Source organism: Helianthus annuus, chromosome 11 (assembly GCF_002127325.2).
Source record: "Helianthus annuus cultivar XRQ/B chromosome 11, HanXRQr2.0-SUNRISE, whole genome shotgun sequence".
Taxonomy (NCBI): Eukaryota; Viridiplantae; Streptophyta; class Magnoliopsida; order Asterales; family Asteraceae; genus Helianthus; species Helianthus annuus.
Genome location: NC_035443.2, coordinates 5877089 through 5898268, shown reverse-complemented (window position 1 = coordinate 5898268; position 21180 = coordinate 5877089). Strand labels below are relative to the sequence as shown.

The window sequence follows — 21180 nt, the reverse complement described above, 5'->3', positions numbered from 1 at the left end:
AAATATCTAATGTTGCCGGTGTGTGGTCGTCGGTCGGAGGTGTAGAACGATAGCAGGATGTGCTGACGTGGGTTTTATTGCTTTATATTAAATATTATTTGTGTATTAAATATTAGGGTAAATTACACTTTTCGTCCTTTATGTTTGTAGCGGGTTGCAATGGATGACCTTTAACTCTAATAATTACAGTCACAGTCCTTTATTTGCAAAACTTGTTACACCTTAGTGTAGGTCCCTTTCACGGAGGATGACGAACCTAAACCTTGTTATACTAACTCACTAGCGAGTGCGGAATCCAAGCTAGCAAGCAAACCGGGATGAAGCAAGTATAAACACAACACACAAGGTTCACCGATTAACACCAATGTATTAATACGTATGAAGGTTTCGGTTACAAGCACAATGTTTACAAATCTAACTTGCAAACTCTCAAAGTGTGTGTGTGTGTTTCGGACAGAATGCTCTCAAGAATACTCTCTATCTTTCTGTGTGTGTGCATCTGTCTTCTCACATACACTGCATGGGTATACATATATACCCAGCCCAGGTTGACATGTCCGAAGGATTCGATAGATGGTCGAAGGATCATCTATCGATTACAAAGTTATCGAAGGATTCACAGGGACCTCGAAAGATGATCTTTCGAGGTCCATCAATCGAAGCATATCTTTCGAGGAGATCGAAGGATCCACATCATCCTTCGATCTCTTATCCTTCGAGACAGACAACCATATGTCTAACTGTTTACCAAGTCAATCCGGAGGATGGTTGACTCGGTCAACTTACAGACTAACTAGGACATCGTTTACATATAGACCGAATACAGACAAAGTACAGACACAAGTGCACCAACAAACTCCCCCTTGGCTGTAGCTTTGTCTCGAACTTCGATGGTCTTTGGTCTTCGAGTTCTCAAAACTCTGATGTCCTTTCAAGTCTTCAATGTCGGAGGATCTTCAAAGTCTTCACGTCTTGAAAGCAGAGAGTGTATCAACAAACTACCCGTATCATGTAGGAAGTGTGTTGACAAACTCCCCCTTAACATAAGCTTCCCCTTGAGTTATGCTCGTGAATGACTTGATCTTTATGAAGTGAGATCCTTGTGGTGTTGATGATGGCCAGCGGCAACTCTATCATCTTCATCTTTTGAGCGCCTTCACGTCGTGTCTTCATTCCGAAGCTTTGTCATCGACCATGTTCTCCTACTCTTTAGAATCTGCACATGCAAGAAATCTAAACGCGTAATGAGAACAACTGCTTAGAATAGTTAGTATAACCAAGTGACACACGAATGACCATGTCATAATCGAACACCGTCCGACAGTTTGAAAGTTTAATAAATTTCTCAATTTTAGACTTAACTTTCAAAACTTGCAAATTTCGACCGTTTATGAAGATTTAGTCAATTCGGTTTTCGTTCAGGTTTCAGGTAACGAAGACTCGAGCTCCAACATCGTACGATCGAAAACAAAGTAGAAAGAAAATCTTTTTGGCTTTTATAAAGTTTATATTAAAACTCACCTAAAATCTTTTTGGTATTTTTGAAATTAAAAGGCAACAATTTTAATATCCTTTGAGTGTTATCAAACGACATCACCGCTAATGTCGTGCTGATATGCACCAAACGACGAAACTGTTTAAAGGAAAACAATAAAAGTTAAGCAGTAAATAAATATATACGGACATTCTTTTTGCGAGTTTCGAGGGTAAGAGAATCATATCAGTGTACGGTCATGCCAAAACACTCTTGTTGTTCAGTTAGTTAACATTAAGACAAGCATCCTATAACAATTATCGGTATTGTTGTCCACTTAAGCTCAACTTATCAGATGTAATCATGGCGAGGGGATACGTTAAGGTATGATTTATACTTACCGACCGGTGTTCATCCACATCACGACACATTCCCGTATCAAGGTATGCACGAGAGTTCATCTTACCGGTGAGTATACCGATTATCATCTGTTTGACCGTATAAGCTGTGAGATACTCACTTATTTTGATTTGAAAACAAGCCCTATGTGATATAATCACTTATTGATGAGGAACTTGATTTTCATATGCATGAGGGCACAGGTGCAAGTCCGTGAACAGGTCAGTACTTCCGTACAGCAGAGAGACGAACTTGACACCCGGATGAATGTGATATTGTATCACTTATTTGATTTGGACATGTGATTGTTTATCACTTATTGAGGTCGAATGCAGTATGTAATATGTACACGTATGTATAGTATCATGGAAGATCTAGACTTGCGTCCCCGTTATTTTTCGGTAAAAGATACAACCATGATACCCAGATGATAAGCAGCATAAAGACCGAATATCTCAGAACCTCGGCAATCTATCAAACGAAATTTCGGTACTAAGACCATATGCCAATGAATGGTTCCCACCTGGTCTTCAGTCGATTAAGATTTATATCACCCTGCACACTTTAAAATGATTGTGAGCCTACCGATACATCTTATATAGAGCTGCTTATCGTTTTCCATTTAAGATTTAAAGAGGTTTGGATAGACTACTGATGTACTATCATTTTCTCTTTTGCTCGCCAGGAAACTCATTTTTGTTTTTCTATTGTTTTTGTGTTTTTGAAATTTTTCGATGTTTTTGGATTTTCAGATTTTTGGATTTACTCCCCCTAAAATCAATAAACTAAGACAAATTTAAAACACACAGAGATATTTACAAAAATGATTTTCCGATGTTGGTTTACTCTTGCTTGACCTTAATGCCGTTTACCAATAATAAGAAGTCAAATCTAGATTTGTCAAAAGCTTTGGTAAATAAGTCGGCACGTTGGTCATCGGTGTGGACCTTAACAACATCGATTAGCCTTTTCTCAAAGCAATCACGTATGAAGTGATATTTGATTTCGATGTGTTTGGTCTTTGAATGCTGCACAGGATTTTTAGTGATATCTAAAGCAGCAGAATTATCAACGTAAATAGGAGTAGTTAGGAATTCAAAACCGTAGTCCCGCAATTGTTGTTGGATCCAAAGAACTTGGGAGCAACAACTTGAGGCAGCAATGTATTCAGCTTCGCATGTTGATGTAGCTACGCACGTCTGCTTCTTGCATTGCCATGTGACTAGGCGATTTCCTAAAAAACTGACATCCAGCCGTTGTGGATTTGCCGTCGATTTTGCATCCGCCAAAATCAGAATCACTGAATGCGACCAAGTCAAAGTTATTATCCCTAGGATACCACAGACCGGTGTCGTGGTAAGCCTTCAAATAACGAAAAATCCTTTTGACAGCTGCAAGATGTGAGGCCTTCGGATTAACTTGATATCTGGAAAGCAGGCACGTTGGGTACATTATATCTGGCCTTGATGCTGTGAGGTACATAAGGGATCCGATCATCGCGCGATAGTATGAAGGGCTAACAGGTTCACCCTTCAAGTCAGGAGTAATTCCGTGATTAGTTGGCAATGGGGTACCAATGGGCGTTGCATCGGACATCTGGAACCGGCTCAAGATGTCCCCAACATATTTAGTCTGATGGATGAATATCCCAGACTCCGTTTGTTGCACTTGTAGGCTCAAGAAGAAATTCATTTCCCCCATAGCACTCATCTCGAATTTATCCTGCATAATGCGCTCGAAATTCCTACACAAAACATCATTAGTAGAACCAAAGATAATATCATCAACGTATACCTGAACCAGAAGAAGATCTCCATCTTGTTCTTTGATGAAGAGAGTACAATCGATAAGACCTCTTCGAAAACCGTTCTCCAGCAGATATGTAGATAAGGTTGCATACCAAGCTCGTGGCGCTTGATGAAGACCATAGAGAGCTTTGTTGAGCAACCAAACCCGATCGGGATGGACAGGATCTTCAAAACCTGGAGGCTGTTCGACATATACCTCTTCTTCAACCACACCATGTAAGAATGCACTTTTCACGTCCATCTGATAAACCTTGAATCCTTTGAAGGAAGCATAGGCTAGAAGGATTCGAATTGCTTCGAGACGTGCAACCGGTGCATAGACTTCGTTGTAGTCGATTCCTTCAATCTGACGAAAACCTTGAACGACTAAACGAGCTTTGTTCCGAATAACCACTCCACGGTCGTCTTTCTTGCATTTGAAGACCCATCGAGTGCCGATCTTCTTGTAGTTCTCAGGTTTTTCAACAAGCTTCCAAACACCAAGCTTTTGAAATTGCTGTAATTCTTCCTGCATGGCTTCAACCCAAGCACTGTCTTTCAATGCTTCTTTCCACGATTTTGGTTCTTCTTGTGACACGTAACACGCAAAGGACCAGTCATTTTGTTGACCAGATTCTCTTATAGCTGAATACAAACCAGCATTCCGGTTGTTTCTCAGCTGATTACGCGTCTGCACACCGCGATGGACATCTCCTATTATGTTCTGCTGGGGATGGATATCGTGAATCCTCATTTCAGGATTATCTGGCACACGAGCATTGATACCCAAATTTGTAAAATTAAGATCAACAACCAACTCCACACCAGGAATGTGGGTAGAGGTGGATGCATTCCCTTCAGCAGTATCTACATTCTGCGTATGAGGTGTATCACCAGAGGCACCTTGAACAGGAGCAGCTGGAGCCGAAGATCCTTCAGCTGCATCATGATATTCATCATCTTCAGAAGAATCATTATAATCAGCAGCATCTTCATAAACCTCATTTTGAACCATATTGTTGACAGACGAAGAAACTTGAGGATCAACAACAATAGGTCTAACCAAAGGCGAGACAGCAGCGTTGTCACTTTCCAACAACATCCTAGCCGCTGCTGATTCTTCGTCAAAGGTTGGCAGATTAAAGGAGTCAAATAGCCCATCATAATCGAACATCCACGGATCACCCGGAGCCCTAACAGGACTCGTGTACCTTTGAACCCTAACTTCACTCCATAGCTCAATCTTTTTGGTAGCTAGATTCCAAACACGAAAATTCGGAGTAGCATATCCAAGGAAGAAACCCTCGATAGCTCGTGCTCCAAACTTTCCATCCGGCTCAATCATTGTACATGGAGCACCAAACGGTTCTAGGTAAGAAAGATCCGGTTTCCTTTTCTGAAGAAGTTCGAAGCAAGTCTTGCCATGTCTCTTTACTGTAAGAACTCTATTCAACGTGTAGCATGCAGCCGATACAGCCTCCCCCCAGAATTGAATAGGGAGTTCCGACTCTACTAACATTGTTCTTGCAGTTTCTATAATCGTCCGATTCTTTCTCTCCGCGACACCATTTTGTTGTGGAGTATAACGAGAACTGTACTCATGCAGAATGCCTTTAGAGGTACAAAACTCATCCATAACTTGATTCTTGAATTCGGTTCCATTGTCGCTTCGGATCCTCTTCACTTTCAACGAATAGAGATTCTCCAACATTGTAAGAAGATCCTTGAGGATGCCAGGAGTTGCACTCTTGTGTGCCATGAAGGATACCCAAGAAAATCTAGAATAATCATCAGTAACAACTAGACAATAGGCATCACCAAACGTTGTCTTGTGCTTCATGGGTCCAAAAAGGTCCATATGAAGACGTTCGAGAGGCATGCTGACAGTGTTGATTTTCTTCAAAGGGTGAGACTTCTTTGTTTGCTTCCCCTTTTGGCACGAGACACAGATATCTTGTAGATGAAAACTTCTCACAGGCACACCATTCACAAGATTATTTTTCACCAAATGGTTCATCTTTCTCAAGTGAATGTGTCCCATTCTTCTGTGCCAAGATATAGACTCCTTTTCCGTGGCTTTTGAGACAAAGCAAGTGACTTGTGCAGATGTTGTAATCGCCTGGCTCATGTCGAGAATATAAAGATCATTAACTCTCGGAGCCGATAAGAGAATCCATTCTTGTGGAATTTTGAATCCAGGTTTCAGCACATAGCAGCCGGCATCATCAAAATGCACGGTGAATTTCTTATCGCAGATTTGCGACACACTGAGAAGATTATGATCAATTTGCTTCACATAATTGATCTTGTCAAAGCACACGATGCCATTGGAGATACTTCCCTCTCCAGTGATAAAACCGCCTTTGTCACCCGCAAAAGCAACATACCCTCCTCTAATATTTCTCACGTCGTATAGGAGCCGTAAGTCGCCAGTCATGTGCCTGGATGCCCCACTATCAACAATCCAATGACTATTAATAGTTCCTCCTAGAACATCCTGCACATGTCATTTAAAACATCAGTTGAGAATGGGGACCCAAGCCTTAGTGGTCTTGGGTCGTCCCTTAGCATCACGAAACGTGAGCTCGATCTCTTGATGGTTTTTAAGAACAATTTCTCCCCCTGAATTGTCACCCGACTTAGGTAACCAAGTTCGTTTTTGCCTACCAGTTTTTGAAGATTCTGGTTTTACAGGTTGTGACACACTTGGTTCCTTTTGAACTGTTTTAACTTCAGATTTTAAAGCTTTTTCAACAGTTTTCATGTTCTTACGTCGTTGTTTAGTTTCTTGTTCTTTTACAGTTCGTTTATCATGTTTAGGTGAAACTGACCGACGTTGAGGGTGAACTGTTTCAGGTGGAGCTTTCTCAACAAATTTCTTCTTTGGAGCATTAGGGCAGTTTCTGATGATGTGCCCAATTTCTCCACATTTGAAACAAGTTCTCCTTTCAAAAGACTTAGGAGAACTTGATCGACTAGCAGATGTTGAACATGTAGATCCTGAGGTACTTGCTCTTTCATCACACCCGTTTGTGTGTTGGGTGTAATTGTTATCACTGTTACGTTTCAAAATCTTGACTTGTTGTACAAAATCAGTGTTTGATTTGTTTTCGAAAGTCTCAATTTTATCTGTACCTTTTGATGCTACAAATTTAACATCTTTTGCTTTCTTCTTGTAACGAGCTCCTTTTGATTCAACCTTAGCCTTTGGCTTTGGAGCTCGTTGTTGTTGTTTACCCTTAGAAGCAGTAGGTTGTTGAGTGGTTGGAGATTTTTGATTACCAAACTGTTTTCTAATCTCAGCCTTAGGAATTGGATCACATTGTGTTACAACAATTCCCGGAAGTGTTTTTCCCAAAAACTTGTTTGTGTTGTCTTCAAAGACTTTATCAATCAAGGATTTGTTTACATTTTTAATTGGGAAAACGTGATCTGAGTAGATTTTATTATCTCCAACCAAGGTATACAACACATTACTGCTTTTAACAGTAGACACACATGTTTCATCAACTTTGACAGAATCAATCACTTGTTTCTTAACAGATGAGACCTCAGGAGTATCAGGATCACAAAGAATGTGATTCTCGCGAGGAATAACTACTCCTTTCATCTTTTTAAATGATTTATCCCGTTCACCTACATCCACTTCTGATTCATCATCCGATGTCTCATAGTCCTCGATAATTGGAGGACTTTGCTTCACGGATGATGAAGTTTCTTGTTGCTTAGAGGATGAATTTTCCGGTTTGAACCCTAGGCCAGTAGCAAACTCCTCAACATCTAGAGGCACACTGGGTTCATACCGAGGCATTTCCTCCTCATCAGGCATCTTGGTATAATTGTTCATCAAAGGGGGCGGACATTTCGTGTACCCTATGCCTTTCTGATTTCCTTTCGGTTGTTGAACATCGATGATGTGATCAAGCACAAATTGGGAGTTAGAGTAACTATCCAATTTCTGTTTGATCGCATCATGCTCGCATTGGGCAATGACTAATTGCTTTTTAGTTTCTTCCACAATGTTAATATATTCATTTATACTTACTTGCTTGTGGTAAACTACTTTGTTAACCTCGGACACATTTTTCTTTAATGTTTCTATTACAGATTTAAATTCTTTTTCATTCCGAGTTAAAGCCATGTTTGCCTCTTTGCATTTTGACAATTCAATAACCAAATTCTGATTATGACTATGAAGCTTTTCTGATTCAAGCTTCATATCAGCACATGATTTACACACACTAGGAGCAGGAGGTTCAGAATTTACCTGACTAGAAGAGGCTGAGCCGTTTGCCATAAAGGCAGTTTGAAAAGAAAAAGCTCCATCTTCAGAAAACAGCTTCTCCATTTCCTTTGATGCAGTAGCAGCCTTCCTAATCAGAATCGATTTCTGACATTTAAGCTCATCAGCTTCATTCAGAAGATCCTGAATATCTTCACCTCCTTCCTCCTTCACATCAGACTCTGAGTGATTATCCCCAGAAACAGAGCCTTCTTCATCTGAGCTACCCGAATAACCAGAACTGTCATCACTTCCAGAAGACTCTTCTTTATGGACATGCTCGATGATCTTTGCATAACAAGCTGTTCCACTTCTCTGATCATCATCACCAAACTGAACTGACCAGTCACATCACTCATCAGCTTGAACAGCCAGAGCCCGATTGTGATTTGAAATTCCAGGCTGGCCCTGATTGTTATTAACTGCCACCATCCTCCTCTCACGGTTCTCTTGCTGGGCATTCACATTTGTAGTGCTCGTCTGGTTTCTGAAAGGGTTGTGATTGCCATGTTTTGTTGGTAGGGTGCACTCACGTTTGAAGTGCCCTTTATTACCACAGTTGAAGCATGTCACGGCGTTGATATCAAACCCATACTTCGTATCTTTCTTTCCTTCCAACGAAGTTCTACCAGTGCGAGCCATAAAGTCTTTGGCCCTTCTAACCGCACTTGCAAAAGCCCACTTAATATCCATCAACTCCATTTCTTCCTTGTCGATCTGTTGGTAATCTTCATTGGTCATGTTGATGTTTCCAAGCTGACCTGCTACCAATCCACAGTAAGCACTGACCATTGTATTAATAATTTCCATGTGCTCCTTAGCAACTTCAATGCTGAGGTGTGAAAGGTTTGAATTATCGACTCGGATTGTGTGAGGATTTTGAGGTTGAGGATTGTTTGTATAATGAGCCTGCTGTTGTTGTTGTGGAGGTTGGACTTGTGGCTGTGTTGGAACAGGAATGTAAGACCTCGGATCGAATTGAGGTTGTGGTGGAGCAGCCGTTGACTGAGGAAACGGAAAGGAACTTGTGTTGGACACAAATGCAGTCTGCAGTTTAGGCTGCTGTTGCTGAGCTGCAACGGATCTTGCCAAAGCATCGAAGCCTGGAAGGTACATTTCTGTATTCTGAGGAGCTGGAGCACGTCTTGCTTTCCTGATTTCTTCATCATTTTTATGTTCTAGCTTCTGAATGAACTCGTAGATGTTAACCGTGTCTAGAGTTCCAGTGTGCTTCAACAACTCAATAAATGAACTCCATTTTGGAGGCAAAGCGTCAGCAAACCTATTCACCATGTCTTGTTGAGTAGAAACAACCCCATAAGCACACATTTCACTGATCAGATGATAGAAACGGGTTGTCATATCATTTAGAGTTTCGTTTTCCAAAAACTGAAACGATTCAAACTCTTTCTTCAACAAATCATGACGAGACTTTCGAGCAGCTGCATTGCCTTCTCCTCTAGCTACTAAGGCATCCCACAACGTTTCGTGGTCTTGCAGTAGGAGAACTGATGATAGATATCTTTGTTGAGTGCTTGTGTAAGTGTAGCAAAGGCCTTTTTCTCCAATTCATAAGCCTTCTTGTCATTTTCCAGCATGTTGGCATAATCTTCTGAAGTGGACGCAACAGTTTCAAGATTAGTATTGAACGCATTGATGAAACACGTCCAAAGATCGGTGCTTTGCCCTTGGACATACGTGTGAAAATGGTTTTTCCATGATGGAAAATCGTTCATATGGTTCAACTTTGGTGGACGATTGTTGCTTCCTGTTTCGCTTTCACTAATCAAAAGGTTTTGAATGCTTTGACTTTGATTGGATACCAAAGCCCATTGACTTGGACTGATTGATGGCGGTGGGAACATACTTTTTGCCCAAGCATCAGCAGAAGTTAGTTCTTGACTAGATTGTGAGTTCAAACTCCAATCCCAAGGACTTGTACAACTCATTTTGATGAAATAATAATTGAGAACCTTCACAAACACAAACTGTTAAGTTTAAACAGACAAGAATTGAAAGATACTGACTTGTTCGAAAGACCGAGACTTGTTCGAAGGATCAACAGTGATCGAAAGATTACTGTTGAGTTTCGAGCAAAGTCTTCGAAAGATTCACAATGAAAGATCCTTATCTTTCGAGCAATTATCACGAAAGATTCACAATTCGAAAGATCTTTATCTCTCGAATACTGATCTCGAAAGATTCACAATGAAAGATCCTTATCTTTCGAGATGAATCCTTATCTTTCGGACAATTAACTTTCGAAAAGATTCCAGAAACGAAAGATAATGCTTAGACTTCGAAAGACTACTCGAAAGATGCTAATCTGTCGAGCTGTCTCTGATCGAAAGATGATCTTTCGAAATCGAAGGATATCTTTCGGAAGCTTCTGACACACTGACACGATGGGACAGGTTGGTGAAAAGGTGATGGGTTGGTGAAGTCAACTTTCGGCAAAAGGAATGGTCAGACCTCACCTTTTTCCACCAACTCTGATTTTGAAATAAAATATTCCTAAAATGGAACACCTTATCCAGAACCAGTTACCGGAGATATGACCGGAATTTTCGCCGGAAAATACCAAATTACTTAAAAACAAGTTTTCAAGTTACCCAACCCAACCTTGAACACTCCCGAAGGTTTAGAAACCGTTTTTCAGTTTAGAGATGCAAGAAAAACCACCAAAACGGGTGCTAAACCAAGTGTCCAAACACACCAAGAACTCGAACAACCCGGTTTTAAACAAGGTAAAGAGCCAAGCTCTGATACCACTTGTAGGTCCCTTTCACGGAGGATGACGAACCTAAACCTTGTTATACTAACTCACTAGCGAGTGCGGAATCCAAGCTAGCAAGCAAACCGGGATGAAGCAAGTATAAACACAACACACAAGGTTCACCGATTAACACCAATGTATTAATACGTATGAAGGTTTCGGTTACAAGCACAATGTTTACAAATCTAACTTGCAAACTCTCAAAGTGTGTGTGTGTGTTTCGGACAGAATGCTCTCAAGAATACTCTCTATCTTTCTGTGTGTGTGCATCTGTCTTCTCACATACACTGCATGGGTATATATATACCCAGCCCAGGTTGACATGTCCGAAGGATTCGATAGATGGTCGAAGGATCATCTATCGATTACAAAGTTATCGAAGGATTCACAGGGACCTCGAAAGATGATCTTTCGAGGTCCATCAATCGAAGCATATCTTTCGAGGAGATCGAAGGATCCACATCATCCTTCGATCTCTTATCCTTCGAGACAGACAACCATATGTCTAACTGTTTACCAAGTCAATCCGGAGGATGGTTGACTCGGTCAACTTACAGACTAACTAGGACATCGTTTACATATAGACCGAATACAGACAAAGTACAGACACAAATGCACCAACACTTAGGTCCTTTGACCCTAACCTGGTTAGAACTTTCAGTTAAGTGAGGTCATGTGCAACACATGTGAGGGCAAAATAGTGATTTTGTAAAAAATATCAAGATTTAAAAACTAAACCTAAACCATCTTCATCATCATCTCCCTGTACTCTCTCTCCCCTGTAGTCTCTCTCTCTACATAACACTTCTAAATCCATCATCATCAGGCCACCACCACCACCACCGCCCACCAACACCGTCGACCACCTACACAACCGCCTCCATCCAACGGTCGTGCTAAATATTCGCGCATAATCGTAAATCAAGCACCTCTTTCATATGTATATTTATGAACCCTAGATCCTAAATCACATGAACCCTGTTGTTTGATTAATGAGCGATTTCTTTAGAGAAAACAAGAATTGTAGGTTTAGGGTTTCTCAATCAAATCAAATTGCAGAGTACAAAACCACACACCATACATCAGCTGTTTCAAATGTCTGAACTTAAAAATCCCTCTTCGAGTATTTAGGGTTTTGCAATCACTTGATGTCATCGAGAATCACCAGGAATCACCAGGTACGACAATCAGTTTATCCTTCTTCCTTTCAATTGTACATTACAAAATCGCACTACAAAAACAAAATGTATAAAACACCGAAAAACATAAAAGTGTCCATAACTCCCACTAGAATGCGTTTTTTTGGGCCGAAACTTAGACAAGGCCCCTCAAAAATGCCACGACGTGCTCCTCGCTTCAACTCCTACCCATGCCCCATCTCTGATTACGATTAGCAAGTACGCCACACCGCGCAAATAACCCGATTAAAAGCCATCAGATCTCCCTCGTCTCTGTATCGCCTCTGGTTCACACCAACCTATCGACCATCGCCTTTGGCCGGAGACGACTTTTCCCCATAGTTCCATCTCAGATTTAAACCGAATAACCAACTTTTCAGATGGGGAGTTATGGTCGACAAGTATATGCATATTTCTGGCTTGGAAAATGATATCAGATATAGGATTTGGTAGCCAAAAATATCTAATGTTGCCGGTGTGTGGTCGTCGGTCGGAGGTGTAGAACGATTGCAGGATGTGCTGATGTGGGTTTTATTGCTTTATATTAAATATTATTTGTGTATTAAATATTAGGTTAAATTACACTTTTCGTCCTTTATGTTTGTAGCGGGGTTGCAATGGATGACCTTTAACTCTAATAATTACAGTCACAGTCCTTTATTTGCAAAACTTGTTACACCTTAGGTCCTTTGACCCTAACCTGGTTAGAACTTTCAGTTAAGTGAGGTCATGTGCAACACATGTGAGGGCAAAATAGTGATTTTATAAAAAATATCAAGATTTAAAAACTAAACCTAAACCATCTTCATCATCATCTCCCTGTACTCTCTCTCTTTACATAACACTTCTACAACCATCATCATCAGGCCACCACCACCACCACCGCCCACCAACACCGTCGACCACCTACACCACTGCCTCCATCCAACGGTCGTGCTAAATATTCGCGCATAATCGTAAATCAAGCGCCTCTTTCATATGTATATTTATGAACCCTAGATCCCAAATCACCTTGTAGGTCCGGGTTTCGGGATCCAATCCGTGATTTTCATGATAATGTTCATAGATGGAAGAAGATAGAGATGATAAACAAACAACTTTGCATTAATTCGGTAGTAAAACATTACAAGTCGGCCCGATTACATGATAACCGAACTAATACCAAAGAAGTATACATCCAGGGAGAAATCAAGTGGTGATTTCTCCCGGTGAGGACTCAAACCTCCTATCGCTCTCTTGCACACACTTGTGCTCTCACTCTTGTGTTGCAAATGACAAGGTGTTGGTATTTATACCAAACACAGGTTGCACGGTCGAAGGATTCAACTGACTGGTCGATAGATCATCTGTCGACCATCCAGCTTTCGAAAGATACACACATACCTCGAAGGATGCCATATCCTTCGAGGTCCATCTTCAACCTTCGATGGATATCTTTCGAGCTCATCGAAGGATACACAATCCTTCGATGCCTTATCCTTCGACACCAACATATACAACCATAATTTGTCTAGCAAACACACACGGTCAACCGAATAACCCTCTCGTTTGACCACTTCAAACGAGCGGGTCTATACACGTTCGATAGACCGTTTCACTAACTATTACAAATTCAGCGTAAAATAATAACTAATCTATTCGACAAGCATCGGACACAAAATCTGCATCAACAAATTCCCCCTTGTCCGTTGCTGTCGAATGCTGAAAATGCAACTGCAATCAATCTTCAGTCAAGTATTCATCTTCTCTGTGTTGACAAATTCCCCCTTGACCGATGATCCAGGTAAGTAGTATCTTGATGCTCATTGTAAAATATTTCCCCCTCAGAGTACGCGCATCCGTGTTGAGTGTTGTGCAATTTCCTCAAAGGACTCAATTGACCGATCTTCCGCTGATCTTCCAATACTCCAACCGGCATTTGATAAGGGTTCCATTCTTTAACAACTGCATCAAGTCTTGATCTTCAAGCGTCTGTGCAAAACATTCCACGCAGAACCGTTTGTATCACCAGAAAATCACAAACTCTACCACCTGTGATTGCGTTTAGAAATTTACCGAAGAAATTCAACATTTGAAAATTTTTATCCCCCCATTTCTTTGGTAAAATCTCTAAACCTTAACAGATTCTTTCCACTTCAAAGAAACTGTCGTCAAATGTTCACCAATTCCCTCCACTGAGCGGAACTGTCATCAATCTTCATTGAATGTTCTCGGTTCCGAAAATTCACGAACATGACTTTCTTCTTTGCATAATCTAGTTGAATAAGAACGTCCCCTGGTACCCCGTAGGATCTGACTTGTATCCCCCCAAAGACCAAAGACTTTGTGAACTCGTTAGGACCGGTATAGACGTTCCAGGTTCATGCGTTCGTCTTCAAATGCGAGAATATGACAATAAACAAAATCCTTTCGAACATTTCCGAATAACCGGTAACAATCATAAATACTGATGCGCGGAAGCGAACATATCGTGTTGTTTTTGGCCCATAATAGTCGCGTTACCATTTTTGTCATTGCATCGGTAACCGTGACTACCCCACATTTTTCAAACATCAAGTTTTCATCATCTCTTGTTTTCATCATGCTGCATCACCCCGCGCGCTCCCAAATTCATACGAATTTTGACGTTGACATTTAGAAGCGCGGTTCAAATCAACTTCACGAACACCCGACCCCACTTGTAAATCGCCCCAATAAGTAGTGTCGGCCCATGTGCTTCAATTATTGTTTATTGTTTTCACGGCACAGTGCACCTCCAATAAGCCGCCCAAATGACTAATAAATATTGTTTTCATGGCCCAATGCACCTCCCCAATAAGCCAATAACATTTGATGATTTGTTGATGTGCACCTCCATGTGACCAAGTTGTTTGTTGTTTGTGCTAACTGTTCAATTCAAGGCCCAATTGAATTCTTTATACAAAAGGTCCACTAATCAACAACTCTAACTCCAAAATGCAGCCGACAATCCACTTTGTCTTATCCACTCTTCATTTTCCTCGATACACAACAACATCCAATATTCCATCTTACAATCTCTCTCCTCAAAAGTCAACAACCCTAAACATTAAAAGCATCACAGCCGCCATTCACAGCATGGTGATACCTTCGAAGCATATGGGTCTTTCGATACATCAACAGCTGGTAAAAGTCATCTTCATGTCTGACTTCATGTGTATCCTTCGAGTATCAGATGATCTTTCGAGATAAAGCCTCATATTGATCCTTCGAAGAAAAAAATGATCGTTCCAAAACACCGTTTGATCTTTCGAAATAGTTTTGACCCTTCGAGATTGTTAAGGAATAGAGATGATCTTTCGAGATCTTTCTTGATAACCCTTCGAAGCCAAGGCAAAGAACAGGGGTAATCTTTCACGAATATCAAGATGATCTTTCGAAAATAGTTGGGTTGACCCTTCGAGAAGCTACTTTGACCTTTCGAAGTTTTTGATCTGACCCTTCGAAAATGAAAAATGACCCTTCGAGAAAGTGTTTTGACCTTTCGAAGTTGTTGTGGGTGGAAGTTGACCTTTCGAATTGAATGGCTGACCTTTCGAAACAGCAACCTGATCTTTCGAAGTTCTTCACATCTTTCAACACATGAAGATGTGAAGAACATCAAGAACACAGACATCTGGGTAAATTTGCAGATTCGATGAAAACATTTGTACACGATTTTTGATGATGGAAACTTGAAGATTTAGGAGAAAAACATAAAACCCAACACTCGTTTTATCACAGATCTGGATATTCGGGTCCAGATCTGAGTTTTTCTCATTTTCACCATTTTTACATCTTGAACAAAAAACCACAAAAATCACAGATCTAGAGCACATGTGACTTAGTAAACGGTTAGTTTTACTAAATCGGGCACCATGGCTCTGATACCAATTGTAGGTCCGGGTTTCGGGATCCAATCCGTGATTTTCATGATAATGTTCATAGATGGAAGAAGATAGAGATGATAAACAAACAACTTTGCATTAATTCGGTAGTAAAACATTACAAGTCGGCCCGATTACATGATAACCGAACTAATACCAAAGAAGTATACATCCAGGGAGAAATCAAGTGGTGATTTCTCCCGGTGAGGACTCAAACCTCCTATCGCTCTCTTGCACACACTTGTGCTCTCACTCTTGTGTTGCAAATGACAAGGTGTTGGTATTTATACCAAACACAGGTTGCACGGTCGAAGGATTCAACTGACTGGTCGATAGATCATCTGTCGACCATCCAGCTTTCGAAAGATACACACATACCTCGAAGGATGCCATATCCTTCGAGGTCCATCTTCAACCTTCGATGGATATCTTTCGAGCTCATCGAAGGATACACAATCCTTCGATGCCTTATCCTTCGACACCAACATATACAACCATAATTTGTCTAGCAAACACACACGGTCAACCGAATAACCCTCTCGTTTGACCACTTCAAACGAGCGGGTCTATACACGTTCGATAGACCGTTTCACTAACTATTACAAATTCAGCGTAAAATAATAACTAATCTATTCGACAAGCATCGGACACAAAATCTGCATCAACACACCTTAACCCTGTTGTTTGATTAATGAGCGATTTCTTTAGAGAAAAGAAGAATTGTAGGTTTAGGGTTTCTCAATCAAATCAAATTGTAGAGTACAAAACCACACACCATACATCAGCTGTTTCAAATGTCTGAACTTAAAAATCCCTCTTCGAGTATTTAGGGTTTTTCAATCAACTTGATGTCATCGAGAATCACCAGGTACGACAATCAGTTTATCCTTCTTCCTTTCAATTGTACATTACAAAATCGCACTATACATCAGTTAATATTTGATTTGTTTTGAAATAAACAAGAATTTGCAGGGTTTTGTGAGAATTGCGAATTTAAGGTTTTTCAATCATGGAATTTGACGATCATTTGACGTGTTCTTGGTCTGCCGTAGAATTAATTAATCGGCAAGTTTCTTCTGCAAGGGTTTACGATAATCTTGATCATTTGAAATTGTTAATTTTCTGGGTTGATTAGTGATCAGATCTGCAGGGTTTGTAAAAATTCTAGATCTTTCTGAAAATTTTAAACAAATCGCAACTATTTTCTCTTGTTTTTTCAGCCTTTTCCTTTGTTTTGAACTTGACTTCTAAACTTATTTGATTTTGTAGTTTTGTGAAAGGGTTGTTTTATTTAATTGATCATGACGGTGTGGTGGTGTGTGTGGCGGATTTGGACAGTTCTAAACTGTTGCAGACAATTTATTTTATACGGTGGTGGTGGTGGTGCTGTTTGTTTAGAGAGAGAGAGAGAGAGAGAGTTCAAAGTGTGAGAGAGGGGGAGTGTGAAAGAGAAAAATGTTTTTATATTTGATTTTATTTTCTTTAATTTATACTATAAATAATTAAGTAGAAAGACTAAACTGCCCTTATGTGAATAAATTTAACTAAAATTTTTAACCTTGTTAGTGCTAAAGGACGAAAGATATACTGAGTTTTTCAAATAAAGGTTTGTGACTGTAATTATTAAAGTTAAAGGCTATTTATTGCAATATGATACAAATATAAAGGACGAAAAGTGTAATTTATCCTAAATATTATATTCAACCTTTTGCCTTTTTAATCTAGGGGCAGTGGGACACGTTGATTATTTTGAAAGAGAAGTTATTGTGTATAATTTACATTTCATATATAAAATCCAAAATCTTAATATTAAATTTTAAGAAAACATAATGTAACTAGTAACTTGCTAACCTGGTAATTGCATATTATTAGAACAATAAATGAAAGTTCAATGACTTTAGAGAAATAAAAAAGTTCTAGTAACTTAATTGACTTTAAAAACTTAGTTACATTTCTATAAAGTTACCCCTTAATAAAACTATACTTTAGGGCCCAATTTTTCTACTCGCCTTGGCCCTCTGGATTTTTGGGCGTTTTTGAGGACGACCCTGTCTGTTTCTTTGAGGTGGAATCGATTATGTTTTCATTCGGTGTTCATTCACGGCAGCACTAGGGTCAAGGATGTGAAAGCGGACTTGATGGAACATCGTAGGAAAGCTAAGAATTTCATAGACAGTGATAGATATCACACGGGCGGCATCTACAAACTCAAGGGAAAAGCTTTATGCATGTCATCATAATTTATATAATATTCTGGTTTATTTGAAAAGCAAGGAATGTATGAGTCAAGGTAAGATGAAGTAGCCAAACTCAAAGATTATAGAAGATATTAAAACTCAATTGTTCTAGTGGATTAATCACAAAGCCAGACTGGCTTTTGGAAGAAGTGGCGTTGCTTTCCATCAGCTTGCTTTTAAGGTTTATAGTTTCCTGGTTTCGGTTTGTAGTTTGTGGCCGATCAACATAATGTTTTTGGTTGGTCCTTGTAGTTTAATTCTTGTACTTGCCCAGCTCCCTACTTGCTGTTTCTTTTTAAAGATGTATTGTTTTGTTTGTTAAGTTACACAAGTACACTCATTTATAGCCCTTTGGAATCTTGTTTTGTTGCTATTATAAAAATATGACACTAGCTTCCTAGCTTAAGCTCCAGGCCCATAACATGTTATTGGCCCTTAAGCTTACTTTGATCATGCTTACATCAACATATGCGTACATTAAAATATATAAAAAATTCACACGTGCTGAATTAAACCCTAAACATTGAAGAAACTGCATAGGAAGTCACAGCCCGCAAGAGGAGGAAAGCTGCTTTTACACGTGGGTCTACATGAATAAACAACAATAATAGTTAGCAAAGTCTATAGCTTGCATTTTAAACAAACACAATTCTCAAGAACTAAAGAACGCTTTCCTTCTTTTTCAAAGGTAAACCCTTCTCCAGCTTTACCAGTCTGGTTACAGCTTGATCTTCTTGGTGAAGTCATTCATCAGAATCACTTCAGTTGGGTGCTTCGATCTTGAATTAGTTTACATAGTTTAATAGTAGAAGTCTATTATAAGTTTCTTGATTTGTTCCATATAGCAAGGGTTTTGTTTTGGATCTAATATTGCCTGATTATACTTGCAGGTTATTTGAGCATATTAAGAACTAAATGGCCCTTGATCTGTCGTCAATGTGGTTACCCGAACTGGTAAGCGACATAGACACAATGCTTATTATATATTTACTTGGAAAACAAGAATGTAGTATAGTCCTGATAATCCTTAAACTTTTGTTTTGGATATTGTAGGAAATGGAGAATCGAGGGTTCATGAATCAAGATGATATGAGCAAACCATACGATATTGAGGATAAACTAAATGTTAATCATTATGACATCGATAGTTTTACCGACAGATCTTTCCAGACTCCAACTAGCTTTGAAGAACAGTTTGAAATGAAACCGGCTAGTTATAGTTACAAGGCTAGTAGTATTAACACAATGTGTCAAACTCCCAAGGCCGTGGCTGCTACTAGTGTTTCATCCTCCAACACTTTCACTATATCTTTTGGAGAACTAATCCCTAAAGAACTCGGTATTGAAGTTTCTGGGACAGGAAAGGTTCAGACCATGGCCATGGCTCCAGTTCAGGTTCAAGATCATGTGTTGGCTGAGAGGAAGAGAAGAGAAAAGTTAAACCGACAACTGATTGCTTTGTCTGCCCTCCTTCCTAACCTTAAGAAAGTAATACTTTGTTTCTTCTTATGGTATTTTTAACAGCTTAAATTTCACCAAATCTGCCTTTGGCGGGGCCGAACCCTTGACCTTAAGGGAAGCAACATTATGATTAATCATTGCATTCATTGTGTGCAATTACTGATAATATTAGTAGGTGGTTTAGGAACGAGACTAGTACTTATAGGTATTTTTTTGGAACTTCTTGTACTTTTAAGCATTTCGCTACCCTTACAAGTAAGGAAAGTGAACTCCATCGAGTCTGGTGAAAAACTCTATGGATTTCGCTTGGCAGTTAAGCTTAGAAGGGTAGCGAACCGTCTAGAAGTTCTAAAAACCACTTAGAATACCAGTCTCGTTGTTCCTAAAGAAGCTACTTCTACAAAAATAATCTTTAATTACTGCTCAGGTGTAAAGAACCTGAGATTATGTGTCAGCGTAAAGATCGTTCTTGTGCTTAACCTAGAAACTCTCTAATGATCTAACTCTTACATATCTTGTTTTAGATGGATAAGGCTTCTGTGTTGGAAGACACAACAAATTACATAAGAGAGCTTCAAGATCGCGTGAAGGAACTCGAGGGATTGTCACTCATTAAGAGGAAGGAAGCTAAAGAATGTATTATTGCATCAAAGAAATCTAGGATTAGAGGAGATGACGACGGCACCTCATCTTCGAATGAAACAAACTCTGCAGACTGTTGTGCAGATGATGACTCTAGCAAATCGTCTACTGAGATCGAAGTGCGGATGTCCGGAAGCAGTGTGCTAGTAACAATCCAGTCCCAGAAAAACCCCTCTTTGCTAGGGAAAGTGCTAAGCATGATGCAGAAACTTGGGCTATCCATAAGCAGTAGCAGCGCCATGCCTTTTGCTAATACAACTACTCTTATAACCATTGTCGCTCAGGTATATGTCCTACGCACTAATCACTTCACCAGGAGGAAAATGAGTCCCAGTTTGTGTTGTTTTTGAGATTAATGAACTTGCTACTCTTGTCACAAATTTGAACCAAACAAACTAACCACTTTACCAGTAAAATCCCACTTATAGCAAAGTTATTCGTACTACATATAATATTTGAATCAATCTCTAAATGTTTGGCTATTTCTTATTTACTTCGGCAGATTGAGGGCGACTTCTTTATAACAGCAACGGATCTCATCAAGAAACTTCAACTAGCTTTATGAAATTCAATTACATTCAACTACAAGTTCATGATATCCACTTTGAGGTTGTTGATAGGTTTATGTACTTGTTTTTTTCACTTTAGGATGAACGTTGAGAACACCATTCTCATCCCAATCATTGTTTTGTTTTTGTTTTTAATATTCTTAAGGACAGTTGATCAATACCAATCATTGGGGTTTTTTATTGGCTCCTTGTTAGCTTTTACATGGCTGACTATATCTTTCATCCTTCATTGTGATTTGTATACAAAACCATAGTTCTTTTGAGAAAAAAAATAAAATTCTTTATGTTTGGTGGACAGTCAATGTAGATTCCCATGAGATTTCATTGTGTTTCTTAATTCTGCACTTAAGAGCTTAAGGACAGTTGATCTATTTATGTTTGGTGGACAGTCAATGTAGATTCCCATGAGATTTCATTGTTAATCATTTTAAAGGCTGCTTCGGGTAAAGTGATCAAGCATGAGAAAACGTGCCTTGACAACCAGCACGTGT

General features: G+C 39.6%; 1 protein-coding gene across 1 annotated transcript; it reads left to right on the top strand.

The window, feature by feature from the left end:
• Positions 1 to 18932: 18932 nt before the first annotated feature.
• LOC110887628 (transcription factor bHLH18) lies at positions 18933 to 20843 on the top strand. Its single transcript, XM_022135206.2, has 4 exons — positions 18933 to 18971; positions 19071 to 19505; positions 20003 to 20404; positions 20623 to 20843. Exons 1-4 carry the CDS (start codon positions 18933 to 18935, stop codon positions 20683 to 20685), a joined length of 939 nt encoding a protein of 312 aa, XP_021990898.1. The 3' UTR covers positions 20686 to 20843.
• Positions 20844 to 21180: the final 337 nt, after the last annotated feature.

What these genes read in the sequence shown, in the direction of transcription:
- LOC110887628 (XM_022135206.2), top strand. Translation starts at nt 18,933, where the DNA reads ATGGCCCTTGATCTGTCGTCAATGTGGTTACCCGAACTG. An exon ending in CAATGTGGTTACCCGAACTG is followed by an intron (nt 18,972 to 19,070) that starts GTAAGCGACATA and finishes TGGATATTGTAG; the next exon opens with GAAATGGAGAATCGAGGGTT. An exon ending in TCCTTCCTAACCTTAAGAAA is followed by an intron (nt 19,506 to 20,002) that starts GTAATACTTTGT and finishes ATCTTGTTTTAG; the next exon opens with ATGGATAAGGCTTCTGTGTT.